The 14,493-nt window shown below is 43.1% G+C and overlaps 1 protein-coding gene across 1 annotated transcript in view; it reads left to right on the forward strand.

Annotated features, from left to right (window-relative positions):
- The window catches only part of LOC123765577 (uncharacterized), a 119,467-nt gene that overhangs the window by 37,653 nt on the left and 67,321 nt on the right, over positions 1 to 14,493 (forward strand). Inside the window, 2 exon segments of the mRNA XM_069333666.1 lie at positions 7,306 to 7,395; positions 11,848 to 13,920. Of these exon segments, the coding sequence (XP_069189767.1) occupies positions 7,306 to 7,395; positions 11,848 to 13,920 (2,163 nt within the window).

A 14,493-nucleotide genomic window follows, 5' to 3' on the forward strand; every position in this document is an offset into this window, starting at 1 on the left:
ATCTTGAGGTTATCTTGAGATGATTGTTGTAGATCCTGGTAGACGCAGGATTTGAAAGCTGGTTCAAGTCACCTCATTACCGCGAATGATTTTACCATTATCGTTTCTACCACAACACCATTAGCGTTCCCACCACACCATTAGCATCCCCCTACCACACCATACGTCCCTACCACAGCACCATCTGCTCGCCCATAAGGTGCTGTGTGCATCGTTTGGGTACTGCCAAGCCTCGTGCGGTCTCTCTGCTGAGGGAGACGAGGCTAGTGGAGGAGGCCCGGGCGAGGGCGGGATGTGCTACCCTGGTGAGGCGTGGTGCGCCGCCGCCGGCAGGTGTGTGGTGTCTGGTGTGTGTGGTGAGGAAAGTGATGGTGAGGGTGAGGAGGGTCAGTCATCAGTCACCTGCCTACCACACCAGGTAAAGGCAATTTAATTATCCTCCAGAACCTCTTTTTGCCTATGATTGCATGATTTAATTATACTTGTGTTTTAATTACATTTGTGCATGAATTTGTTCGTGATTTATACATGTTAATAGTTTTTTTCAAAATCACTGTTTTATTGTTCCCTAAAATCGTGTTGATGATCTGATTACAAGCAATATTTTGAGTTTTATTTGTGCGCTTCTGATTACTTGAATCAGTATTCATAATTCGCGTCAACTGCATGTATTTAAAATCACGGTTATTTACCAACTTATATCGACCTAAGACTTAAAATTTCTGTATTGCGTCTAGTCAGGATTATCTCGTCTAATACCAGGCGTTTAATTTACCATTTTTGAAAAGTGTTTGCAGAGTGTCTAAATATATACATAACACCGTGCTGTATGCTGCTTAGAGTACAGCAATGTGTGTGTATGTGTGCGTTAGCTCAACATGTCCTCAGACCAGGATTGTTAAAGCAGCGGCCGTCCCCCATGACGTATTCATGAATTTTTATGTATTATACATTTAAATAAGTTTGTTCTCATATTTAAATGAATATTATTATATATCTAAGTCCTGTGGATAGTTAGATTAGGTTAGGTATTTAGGTTCTGTTGGCGATTATTTGTATTTGTAGGACGTAGGTGAAGGTTTCACAGCGTTGCCATTCGAACAGAGGTTGTCAGTGAAGCACTGTTCGATAAATGTTCGAATGTCATCAGCTGTGAGTAGATTTTCATTCATAAACATGGGAGTTTTACGTCTGGATTAACGAGCATTTGGCATTTAGTGACAACGCCCAGCTGGTTGGCTGGGCGTTGCCACAATAGGATGTTGGCATCTACAATATCGTAAAACTAAAGCTCATTCATCAGCAGCCCGTCATCGTAAACAGTTGCCAAATACTAATTAATGTAGACGCCAACCCACCTAGTAATTAGTAAAAACACTAGTAAGTGGACGACCTCTGTTGGTATAGCAGCGTTGTGAAAGTTTCCCCCACATACTACAAATAGGAATAATGGCTAACAGTAAATAAACTCCGTCTACCCTTGCTTTAATGGGAGCAAGTGTCGTCTAGTGATCAGAGCAGCGTCCCATTAAATGTATCGTTAAACCCCCTTCTTAGTGGTGTTTGACAGTACATGTATGAGTTTTGTTTCGATACTGTCTTTAGTAGAACTGCTAGTATGGCTTGTGATCAAACCTTCCATGGCAGCTGTTAATTGTACTTGCACGTACGTCACCGAAGACCTTCTAGCTTCGCATATGCAGGCGAAGAGCCACAATAACGTGGCTATAGTATGTTGACCAGACCACACACTACAAGGTGAAGGGACGACGACGTTTCGGTCCGTCCTGGACCATTCTCAAGTCGATTGTCACCATTCTCAAGTCGATTGTCTTGACAATCGACTTGAGAATGGCCCAGGACGGACCAAAACGTCGTCGTCCCTTCACCTTCTAGTGTGTGGTCTGGTCAACATATTCTAGCTTCGCGTATTACGGAAGGCACTTGGTGAAGGGTTAGTGTGCGGGTGAATGTTGTGGTGTGGAAGTGTTGACTGCTTGTTCCTTGGCTCGCGTGATCACCCGCTGGCGCCTGAGCTCACGTCAGGAGCCTCAACCGCCGGTCAAGGTTATGCACATTCACTCCTGTGTTGGGATCGTTGTTGTTTTATAAATACCTCTTGTCTTTACCCCTCAACTCGTACACATTCCGTCCGGTCGTGATGGTCAAGCGGATTAAGGCGTCCTGCATACCAGTTGCGTTGCTCCTGGCAGTATGGGTTCGAGTCACTTCTGGGGTGTGAGTTTTCAGTTGCATATAGTCCTGGGGACCATTCAGGCTCTCTCGTACACATTCCTGTTGACACAGTAAGAGTCAGGGTAGTCAAGTGGTAGTGGTGACGATGCAGGGAAACCCTTGGGGATAATTGTTGTAGCGAAGTGTCACTTTGTTCTGTCATGTTTCTGGCCTAGCGAACATTGGTGTGTATTTATTATTTGTTCCTGCAGAATCCAGCTATTAGCTCTTGGACCCCAGTCTTTCTAACCAATCTATGTTTCACCTGTTATATCTATTACAGGTACATGTTTTTCTCTCTTAACACACACCACACACACCCAGGAAGCAGCCTGTAGCAGCTGTCTTAATTCCCAGGTACCTATTTACTGCTAGGTCAACAGGGGCATCAGGGTTAAAGAAACTTTGCCCATTTGTTTCCGCCTCCACCGGGAATCGAACCCGGGTCATTAGGACTACGACACCCCAGGGCTATCCACTCAGCCGCGAGGCCATACACATGTGTGTGTGTGTACTCACCTAGTTGTACTCACATAGTTGTGCTTGCGGGGGTTGAGCTTTGGCTCTTTGGTCCCGCCTCTCAACTGTCAATCTGCTGGTGTACAGATTCCAGAGCTTTTCGATCTCTATCATATCTACATTTGAAACTGTGTATGGAGTCAGCCTCCACCACATCACTTCCTAGTGCATTCCATTTACTAACTACTCTCACACGGGAAAGGTTTTTCTAATGTCTCTGTGGCTCATTTGGGTACTCAGCTTCCACCTGTGTCCCCTTGTGCGTGTACCACCCGTGTTAAATAATCCATCCTTGTCTACCCTATCAATTCCCCTGAGAATTTTGTATGTGGTGATAATGTCTCCCCGAGCTCTTCTGTCCTCCAGCGACGTAAGGTGCAGTTCACTCTGCCTTTCCTCCTAACTCATGCCTCTTAGTTCTGGCATGAGTTCAGAGGTATGCCTAATGGCATACCTTTGAACTCTTTCCAGCTTTGTCTTGTGCTTGACAAGGTACGGGCTCCATGCTGGGGCCGCATACTTCATTGGCTATACATACGAGGTACACAAGGTTCTGAAGGATTCCTTACACAGGTTTCTGAAGATAGTGTGTGTGTGTGTGTGTACTCACCTATTTGTGCTTGCGGGGGTTGAGCTCTGGCTCTTTGGTCCCGCCTCTCAACCGTCAATCAACAGGTGTACAGGTTCCTGAGCCTACTGGGCTCTATCATATCTACACTTGAAACTGTGTATGGAGTCAGCCTCCACCACATCACTTCCTAATGCAATCCATTTACTAACTACTCTCACACGGGAAAGGTCTTTCTAGTGTCTCTGTGGCTTATTTGGGCACTCAGTTTCCACCTGTGTTCCTTAGTGTGTGTGCCCCGTGTGTGTGTGTGTGTGTGTGTGTGTGAGGGTGAAGGTGTCGAGGAAGGTGGGACAAGGCCGTTGGGTTAACACCGTCCTGGCAGAAGAGTCTCCAGCCCCGCCGAGTGTAATCAAGTAAAACCTTGAGTTCATATCGCTGGGAACTGTCCTAATTCTATTAGGATGGGTCATGGACAAGGCGTCGGGGGGGAGGGGGGGGTGATTATTTCTTGTTGATGGGGTGTTGCGTGTGGTGAGTTGGGGAGGGTGTGGTGGTGGTGGTGAGTTGGGGAGGGTGTGGTGGTGGTGGTGAGTTGGGGAGGGTGTGGTGGTGGTGGTGAGTTGGGGAGGGTGTGGTGGTGGTGGTGAGTTGGGGAGGGTGTGGTGGTGGTGGTGAGTTGGGGAGGGTGTGGTGGTGGTGGTGGTGAGTTGGGGAGGGTGTGGTTGTGGTGGTGGTGAGTTGGGGAGGGTGTGGTTGTGGTGGTGGTGAGATGGGGAGGGTGTGGTGGTGGTGGTGGTGAGATGGGGAGGGTGTGGGGGTGTGGTTGTGGTGGTGTTGGTGAGATGGGGAGGGTGTTGTGATGGTGGTGGTAAGAGTGTGTAGGGTGTGGTGGATTGGCGGAGGAGGATGGTGATGTTTGTGATGGTGAAGGGGGGTAATGGAGGTGGTGGTATGATAAATGGTAATGGTGTTGTGATAGTGGATAATGGTAGTGCTGTGATGGATGATAAAGGTGGAGATGCAAATAATAGTAGTGGTAGATGGTAATGGTGGTAGCTGGGAAGCTAATAATGATTACAATGGTGATGGTGGGGGAACTTGATAGTGGTAATAACGAGGAAAACGACAGCAATCATGATCGTGGTAGTGAAGATAGTGAAAGGCGCAGAAGAAGTAACCCGAGCCATGTTTTGACATTCCAAGAAATAATAACACATTCGCGGAAAATTGTCATCTAAGTAGTGAAGCATTTGTCACCAAGCTCCTGCTAGGTAATGACTCGTGCCATTGCGGGTTATATTGCTCGCGGTGACCAATATTGCTCGCGGTCACAACTATTGCTCGCGGTGACCACTCAAGGTCACACACCTGTCATATGGAGGCGACGATGCTCCTGGTTATCTCGCGAGCCGTTTCTCAATGGCTTGTACCTGAGTTACTCTTTACTCGCAAACTTCAATGGAACTGCTCTTCGATTTGTGGAGATCTGTGTACGCATGCATACCTGCATTACATGCACATGCGCACACACACACACACACACACACAGAGGCGGGAGGCGAGATAAGAGGCGGGACCAAAGAGCCAGAGCTCAACCCCCGCAAACACAACTAGGTGAGTACACACACACACACATATATACGGCGCCGGTGGCTGTGTGGATAGCACGCTGGAGACGTGATCTGTGGCCCGGGTTCGATTCCCGGCGTCAGCGAGAAACAATGGGCAGAGTTTTTTTTTCACTCTGATGCCCTGTTAACTAGCAGTAAATAGGTACCTGAGAGTTAGTCAGCTGTCACGGGCTGCTTCCTGAGGTATGTGTGTATGTGTATTTCTGTGGTGAAAAAAATAGAAAAAATAGTAGTTAGTAACAGTTGATTGATAGTTGAAAGGTGGGTTGAAAGAGCAGAGCTCAACCCCCGCAAGCACACCTAGGTGAATACACGTGTATATATGCATATATATAATAATAATATTGCAAGTATGGCGTCAGTGTTGGCGAGGGTGGTGGTGCAAGGTGTAGATAAACATCATCGATCCTCTTGCTGGTCAAACACCTAAAGGTTGCCATAACACACTTCCCCCACACGCAAACTTTCACACCTCTTGCAAGCAGACATACGCGTGCACCCCCTACCCCCTCCACACACACACACACACACACACATATACATATACTCAGGGTCTGGTAACTGAGTAGACAGCGCGCGGGACTCGTACTCCTGTGGCCCGGGTTCGATTCCCGGAGCGACAAATGGGTAGTTTCTTTCACCCTGATGCTCTTGTTACCTAGCAGTGAATAGGTACCTGGGAGTTAGGCACCTGTTACGGGCTGCTTTCTGTGTGTGATTGTGTGGGAGAAAAAATTAGTAGTTAGTAACAGTTGATTGATTGACAGTTGAGAGGCGGACCGAAAGAGCAGAGCTCAACCCCCGCAAGCACAACTAGGTGTATACAACTAGGCGAATACACACACAAGTTCAAAAGGTTCAGAAGTTTGCGACGAGGCTTGTCCCAGAATTACAAGTGATGAGATATGAAGAGCGACTGAAAGAACTGAACCTGGCGACGCTAGAGAAAAGGAGGAGAGAGGGAAGGTATGATAGAGGCGTACTTAGGGGAATTCACAGAGTGGAAAGAGGGGCAGTGTTCACACTGAATGCCAGTAGAACAAGGGTGCATGGGTAGAAACTTGAGACGCAGTTGTGTTGTAGAGATGTTTGACAGTTTTCATTTATATATATATATATATATATAACAGTTGACAGTATATATATATATATATATATATATATATATATATATATATATTATATATATATATATATATGCAATTGATGATCACAAAACACTGATCATTTTATGCGGAAAATCCACAGAGAAATATGAAATGAGGTGAACGTTTCGGCTTTGTTAAAGCCTTCTTTTACCGTAGGCTTTAACAAAGCCAAAACGTTCACCTCATTTCATATTTCTCTGTGGATTTTCCGCATATATATATATATATATATATATATATATATATATATATATATATATATATATATATATATATATATATATATATATATATATAACAGTTAATATAATAATGACACAATTTCTAATTGAATAAAACTGTTGAATAATTTGAAGAAGACTAATTCGTAGATCATGGAGACATTGAGTCATAAGGACAGAGAGAAAGCCAGGGATAAAAAAAAAGTACATGAATCCTATAGGAATTCTAAAAATGAAATTCTAAAAGGACAGATCAAAATATTAAACCATTACCAATTTAATAAAAACCTATTAAAAAACAGATAGTGAAATCTGAAATGTATTTACCGTAGACTTTATTCTAGTTTTCACTTCTATGTATAAGAACGGTGATTACAATACAATACAATTTTATTTAGGTAAGGTACATACATACAATAAATATTTACAAGGATTGTTTGACTTATAGGTAGAGCTAGTACATACAATGCCTAAAGCCACTATTACGCAAAGCGTTTCGGGCATGATATTTGTTTGCGTTGTTCTACCGCAAACAAAGAGCTAACGTAGTTTTTGCGTTACCTTGGGTAGCCAGCTCATAAATCAGTAATGTGAGTATAAGAGCACTCATTGTGAGACAAGTGTCTACGTAATATACACGGTTTCTACTCAAGTTTAAATGCTATCGATGTTATCAGATGGAGCAATTAGTGTTTACTTAAAATATTTCATCATTATAATATTTAATAAAAAGTAGTTTACATAGTTAATTCCTTAATTTTGAATATTTTATTACTTAATATATTTTACCATTCACAATTATTGTTTTGCTCTGACTATTCCCGATATATTCAGAGACAATTTTCAGCTGATTATACACTAATTCGTGCTTCCTGCTTTTATTACTCATATGCATTCATGAGTTGTTATGGAATTAGATTTATTTTTGGTGCCATAATGAATTAAAACATGTTGACGAGAGCAACTCAATGTGTCTGTAGGTGTTCTGTCCTGTTGCGGGAACCTGTGTGTCAGAGGGTCGGTGCGACACTGTTGGTAGCCCTGATCACCTCACCTGTCCACCTAACCAGGTGTGTACTAATGTATGGATACAGTTATAATGACTACCGAATATTGTTTGCATGACGCTTGTGCGTTGCGGCTGAATCTCTGCTTTGATTAACACGGTGAAGTGTAATGCAAAGGAAGATTTTGATTCGCAGGCGATGAGTCACAATAACGTGGCTGAAGTATGTTGACCAGACCACACACTAGAAGTTGAAGGGACGACGACGTTTCGGTCCGTCCTGGACCAATCTCAAGTCGATTGTCGATTGACCATTCTCAAGACAATCGACTTGAGAATGGTCCAGGACGGACCGAAACATCGTCGTCCCTTCAACTTCTAGTGTGTGGTCTGGTCATCATCAAGATTTTGATTGATTCTCATGCTGCCAAGTCTCATTTTAAACAGCTTACAGCTTTTATCAGCAGCACGAAATATATTGATTTGCTTTGTTCTGGCAAGTGTGTGTGTGTTGTGTTTGGCGCTATGTTGTATGCAGACGTCACGTGGTGTGAACTGCTGTGCACTGGTGTTCTAGGAGCGGTCGGTGGTAATCAAACGTCCTGTGATGTACTGTGTTAGTGTGTGTGGTCATCCCGGGCTCATGATTATCTTACCTCTGGCCTCTGTCCTGCCTCCATAAATCCCCATAGTGCTGTCTTTTGCCTCCACAACTTCCCATGGTGGAGTATTCTGCTTCCACAACTTCCCATGGTGGAGTATTCTGCCTCCACGACTTCCCATGGTGGCGTATTCTGCTTCCACAACTTCCCATGGTGGAGTATTCTGCCTCCACAACTTCCCATGGTGGAATATTCTGCCTCCACAACTTCCCATGGTGGAGTATTCTGCCTCCACGACTTCCCATGGTGGAATATTCTGCCTCCACAACTTCCCATGGTGGAGTATTCTGCCTCCACGACTTCCCATGGTGGAGTATTCTGCCTCCACAACTTCCCATGGTGGAGTATTCTGCCTCCACAACTTCCCATGGTGCTGTCTTCAATATCCATATCTTCCTCTGGCACTGTTTCCTGTTACTATAAATTCAGTATTATCTTCCCTCACTATAACATTACTGGCACTATATATATATGGGCCTTGGCACCACATGGAACACTATTTTCAAACTGGTGTTCTCTGCCTCTTTAATTTGCCAGTGTGGTGTGTCGTGCATGATGATGATGTGTTCCTGTGTCCTCAGGTACCATGTACTGACTTCTATCTTGGAATGACATTAATTTAAACACTCACCTTTTCTTATTGTCACTATAATTGTTATGTCATGTGTATTGACACTATTGATCGACATGACCTTTCTCTTGTTACCATAACCTGACATACTGCCACTATAACCTGACATACTGTTACTATAACCTAACATACTCCTACTATAACCTGACATACAACTCCGGCAGCCTAAAAATGACATGAAAATGACATTAGGTTGTCAGTAAATCTTTGCCGCCATGTGTGCCGTCTTGGGAGGTTTGTTGTGTTGGAGAAGTGTAGTAGCCCCTTGATGCATCACCGACCATCTATGACCAGGTCATTGATGGTCGGTGTCGTGTGGGATCTGAAGGAGAAAACCGTCGTTAGCTACACATCCACTAGTAGTTTCTCCTTTCTCGTGGAAATCTAAGTTTGCATATTTGTTTAAGCTATACAGGGATGGTAATTGGTTGTCGCTGGTATTCTTAGAATGGTAGTAGTAGTATAATCTAAGCATTACGTGAATGGCAGTAGTTTTTAGCTAACTATTTGGTGAATGGCAGTAGTATTTACCTAAGCATTAGGTGAATGGTAGGAGTATTTAACTAACCATTACGTGATTGTCAGTAGAATATAGGTAAGTAATGCGTGAATGATAGTTGTATATAGTTTATAAGCATCGTTAACTGTTTCGTATCGAAATTGTGTACCTAGAATCCCCTCAGATTGTAAATCAACACGGCTTAACCACATACACAAAACTAAATACCAACATTGTCTTACGGTAAGAATGATATTTTTTCCTTCGGGGAACAGGTGGAAGAAAATGTCAAATCTTACTCTTTGTCTGCTCAAGTTCGTGTTCCCGTTGATTGATTTACGTGAATATGCTATCTATATATCTATATATCTGCTATCTAGTATGCTATCTTGCCTTCTCGGCTTAGTGCCTTCTTTTGATAATTACTTACTTGCCTGGATATTTGTTTAACTTTTTGTTATCGTTTGCCTGTGTTTGATTTGCTTAGTAATGTGATGAAAGGTTATCATATTTATGTTATAAATATGATAACCGTGCTAGACTTTAGGCTTATATGTCTTGTTAGTGGGTAGAGTAGGTAGATAAATGCAAGAACGTAGGTCAGTGTCTTTGTAAGAGCTACGAGAAGGTCAGTGGTGGTTCCTACGACCACTTTACACACACTAAGTGAACCAGCTTGCTGCTGCTGCTTCTTGTACCTCTTGTTTCATGCTTTTATTACTTATATCGACGCTACGTACGCGAATAGTACTGCTACTGTTACTCATACTGCTATTGCTGCTGCTGCTGCAGATGATACTATTAGTTGAAATTATACTACAGAAATGTCTTGTAATGGTAATGTCTCTTCTATATTTCCCACTATTACAACTACGTTTGGTACTGGTAATTAAGTTACTGGTAGTTCATAGAAGTAGACATTCACGCCACCAAACCTAAGCGCATAGCGTTGCCTGGTTCTCGCGCGTCCAAAAGCAACAATTCATATCAGAGAAGTCGAGAAATCCTGAGTGAATGAAGTATCGCAGGAGAGCGCGGGACGGACGCCTGTACTGAGTGCTATCACTCAGGCAAACACTTACTCCACGCTGCGCTTGAGTAAGTAAACAAACTCTGCGCATGAGTTAACATACTCGATAGTGCGCATACACGTCGCTCGCGCACTAATTCTCTGTATACTTCATCGTCGCCCGAGTCTAAAAAGCCTGTTATTAAGGTTTATACCAAATAAAATATGGTATATCACGCATCGTTAGCGCCCTAATATATGTCTCTGGTACCCACACGTCCTCGAGGCCGCGTCTGCAGCCTCACCGGTAGACCTATCTCAACATCTTTCCTCACGCCACGTCACTCATTTGTACATCTGACAGTGAAGTGTCCAGGCGCAGCTCGCCTGCAACATTATTAACCAACTTTGTGTATACAACTATATGGTGATTGTTGCATTACTTGCGCAGTGATTGTTGAAAGTGTTCATCGTTCTTAGATATTCATTTGTATGTCCTGATTGTGGTCTGTTGGTGGTTATGTCAGTGGTTATTTTGGTAATTATATTAGATGTAATATCCTTGGTTATATTGGTGTTTATATGGTTAGTTATATTAGTGGTAATGTTTGTGGTAATGTTGGTAGTTGTATTAGTGATGATATTGTGGTAATGTTGGTAGTTGTATTAGTGATGATATTGTGGTAATGTTGGTAGTTGTATTAGTGATGATATTGTGGTAATGTTGGTAGTTGTATTAGTGATGATATTGTGGTAATGTTGGTAGTTGTATTAGTGATGATATTGTGGTAATATTGGTAGTTGTATTAGTGATGATATTGTGGTAATGTTGGTAGTTGTATTAGTGATAATATTGTGGTAATATTGGTAGTCATATTAGTGATGATATTGTAGTAATGTTGGTAGTTATATTAGCGATAATATTGTGGTAATATTGGTAGTTGTATTAGCGATAATATTGTGGTAATATTGGTAGTCATATTAGTGATGATATTGTAGTAATGTTGGTAGTTATATTAGCGATAATATTGTGGTAATATTGGTAGTTGTATTAGCGATAATATTGTGGTAATATTGGTAGTTGTATTAGTGATGATATTGTGGTAATATTGGTAGTCATATTAGTGATGATATTGTGGTAATAGTGTTTACAGTGTCTCTGTTTCTGTCATTATTTCTTGAGCTCTTGGTGAAATGTGTCTGGACTGACTCGGTTACATTACCATTTACACTGTGACATTGTTGACATACTATGAATATAGCTGTTATTATTCGCAAATTATTTTCTGCCTTATTCCCTATGTACTTCTCAGATTAGACAGGTTATGTTACTTCATATAAATATATGCAGCATGATTAAATGTCACATTTTGATGCAATGATTGAAGCAGTCACTTATGTTCACATATTTTAAACACAATGAATATGATATTTATTGTATTTAATATTTCATATCTAAATGTATATTTAAGGGAAATAATAGTTTAATATCCAGGATTGTTATAAGTGATGTAGATAGCCATTATGGCTTAATGCTTATTTAAATCATGAGGAATTAAAAGTGAGAACTTTATAATGCATGTTACAAGTTGAAATATATATATTTTTGGCTTATATTTGCTGTGCAAAAGACAAAAGGTTTAATGTGCATTGTATTACAAATACAGTAACAGAGTAGAGAGTGAGACGTGCTGGTAACATGACCTCTCCACCAGGTGTTCTGCCTGGGATCTGGTGGCTGTGCTCCTAAGGATAGGTGTGCACCTCCACGCTCCTCGCCTCCCATCTTAAATTGTGACCCGAACCAGGAATTCTGTTTGAAACTTGGTTCTTGTGTCAGTAAGGGCCAGTGTGGTCCTCCAGGAGCAAAATCTCCAACTGAAGCCTCATCCTGTCCTCCTGGTCAAGAGTTCTGTCTTCAACTTGGCATCTGTGTCATTAAGGGCCAATGTGGTTCTCAAGGAACAAATCTTCCTGACACTGCTAAAGCTTCATCCTGTCCACCTGAACAAGAGTTCTGTCTTCAGCTTGGCATCTGTGTCAGTAAGGGCCAATGTGATTCTCAAGGAAGATCTCTTCCAGCTGCAGCTGAAGCCTCATCCTGTCCTCCTGGTCAAGAGTTCTGTCTTCAACTTGGCATCTGTGTCATTAAGGGCCAATGTGGTTCTCAAGGAACAAATCTTCCTGACACTGCTAAAGCTTCATCCTGTCCACCTGAACAAGAGTTCTGTCTTCAGCTTGGCATCTGTGTCAGTAAGGGCCAATGTGATTCTCAAGGAAGATCTCTTCCAGCTGCAGCTGAAGCCTCATCCTGTCCTCCTGGTCAAGAGTTCTGTCTTCAACTTGGCATCTGTGTCATTAAGGGCCAATGTGGTTCTCAAGGAACAAATCTTCCTGACACTGCTAAAGCTTCATCCTGTCCACCTGAACAAGAGTTCTGTCTTCAACTTGGCATCTGTGTCAGTAAGGGTCAATGTGGCTCTCAAGGAACAAATCTCCCCAATACTGCCGAAGCCTCATCCTGTTCTCTTGAACAAGAGTTCTGTCTTCGGCTTGGCACTTGTGTCAGTAAGGGCCAATGTGGTTCTCAAGAAGCAAATCTCCCCAATACTGCCGAAGCCTCATCCTGTTCTCTTGAGCAAGAGTTCTGTCTTCGGCTTGGCACTTGTGTCAGTAAGGGTCAATGTGGCTCTCAAGGAAGAAATCTCCCCAATACTGCCGAAGCCTCATCCTGTCCACCTGAGCAAGAGTTCTGTCTTCGGCTTGGCACTTGTGTCAGTAAGGGTCAATGTGGCTCTCAAGGAAGAAATCTTCCTGACACTGCTAAAGCTTCATCCTGTCCACCTGAGCAAGAGTTCTGTCTACAGCGTGGTACCTGTGTCAGTAAGGGCCAATGTGGTTCTCAAGGAACAAATCTACCAGCTGCAGCCGAAGCTTCATCCTGTCCTCTTGAACAAGAGTTCTGTCTTCAGCTTGGCACATGTGTCAGTAAGGGTCAATGTTGTTCTCGAGGAACAAATCTTCCCAATCCTGCCGAAGCCTCATCTTGTTCTCTTGAGCAAGAGTTCTGTCTTCAGCTTGGCATCTGTGTCAGTAAGGGTCAATGTGGCTCTCAAGGAAGAAATCTACCAGCTGCAGCTGAAGCCTCATCCTGTCCTCTAGAACAAGAGTTCTGTCTTCGGCTTGGCACTTGTGTCAGTAAGGGTCAATGTGGCTCTCAAGGAAGAAATCTTCCTGACACTGCTGAAGCTTCATCCTGTCCACCTGAACAAGAGTTCTGTCTTCGGCTTGGCACATGTGTCAGTAAGGGTCGATGTGGCTCTCGAGCAATAAATCTCCCCAATACTGCCGAAGCCTCATCCTGTCCACCTGAAGAAGAGTTCTGTCTTCAGCTTGGCACATGTGTCAGTAAGGGTCGATGTGGTTCTCGAGGAATAAATCTCCCCAATACTGCCGAAGCCTCATCCTGTCCACCTGAAGAAGAGTTCTGTCTTCAGCTTGGCATCTGTGTCAGTAAGGGCCAATGTGGTTCTCAAGGAAGAAATCTACCAGCTGCTGCTGAAGCCTCATCCTGTTCACCTGGACTAGAGTTCTGTCTTCTGCTTGGCTCTTGTATCATCAAGGGCCAATGTGAGCCATCAGGGATCCATCGCGCCTCGACAAAGTTCATCAGGTGTCCGCCCCAACAAGAATTTTGCCTCCAACTTGGTACTTGTGTATCTCGTGGCGACTGTTCTGGACTTGACCAACGACCCCGAGTCACAGGCGTGAACTGCCGCCGTGGACAGGTGTGCTTTACGGCTTGTTATTATTCTTGAGTTTAATATTCATTCCATTGTACTAAATTCACAAAAAGGCAATGAATACGCTTACTCCAGTATGGTAAGGGGATGGAATGTATTTCTCATGTAGTTACGGTACCCATATGACAAAAGGGAAGGTTTTGTTTTGGTATGAACTGATTTCCGTAGTATACTTATATCTACACTGGCCTGTTGTAACACGTTTGCCAGTAGTAACACCGAAGCTGAAGGTAAGGCTATCTCTACTGCTATGTAGGTCGCAGGCCACATAGCAGCCATGAATAGCTTCTGGCATAAGTCAGGTAAATACACAAGTGTTTCCTTATTTTGACGATTTGCGATGACCAATCTTCAATAACGGCAAGTCGTTTTCTTTGATGCTTTGAGCTGAGGGGTTCTGGGATTGGTTGTGAGCGACTAACTCCCGTGGCGTTGGTTCATGTGAAAATATCGTAGACAACTCTTAAAGGGAATACTTGCACAAATGTTCGGTCTTCGCAACACCTGCCGATGGAATTGATTCAAATCGATTTAAAATCGAAGGGTAAGCAATTAATA

This window comes from Procambarus clarkii, chromosome 30 (assembly GCF_040958095.1).
Source record: "Procambarus clarkii isolate CNS0578487 chromosome 30, FALCON_Pclarkii_2.0, whole genome shotgun sequence".
NCBI lineage: Eukaryota > Metazoa > Arthropoda > Malacostraca > Decapoda > Cambaridae > Procambarus > Procambarus clarkii.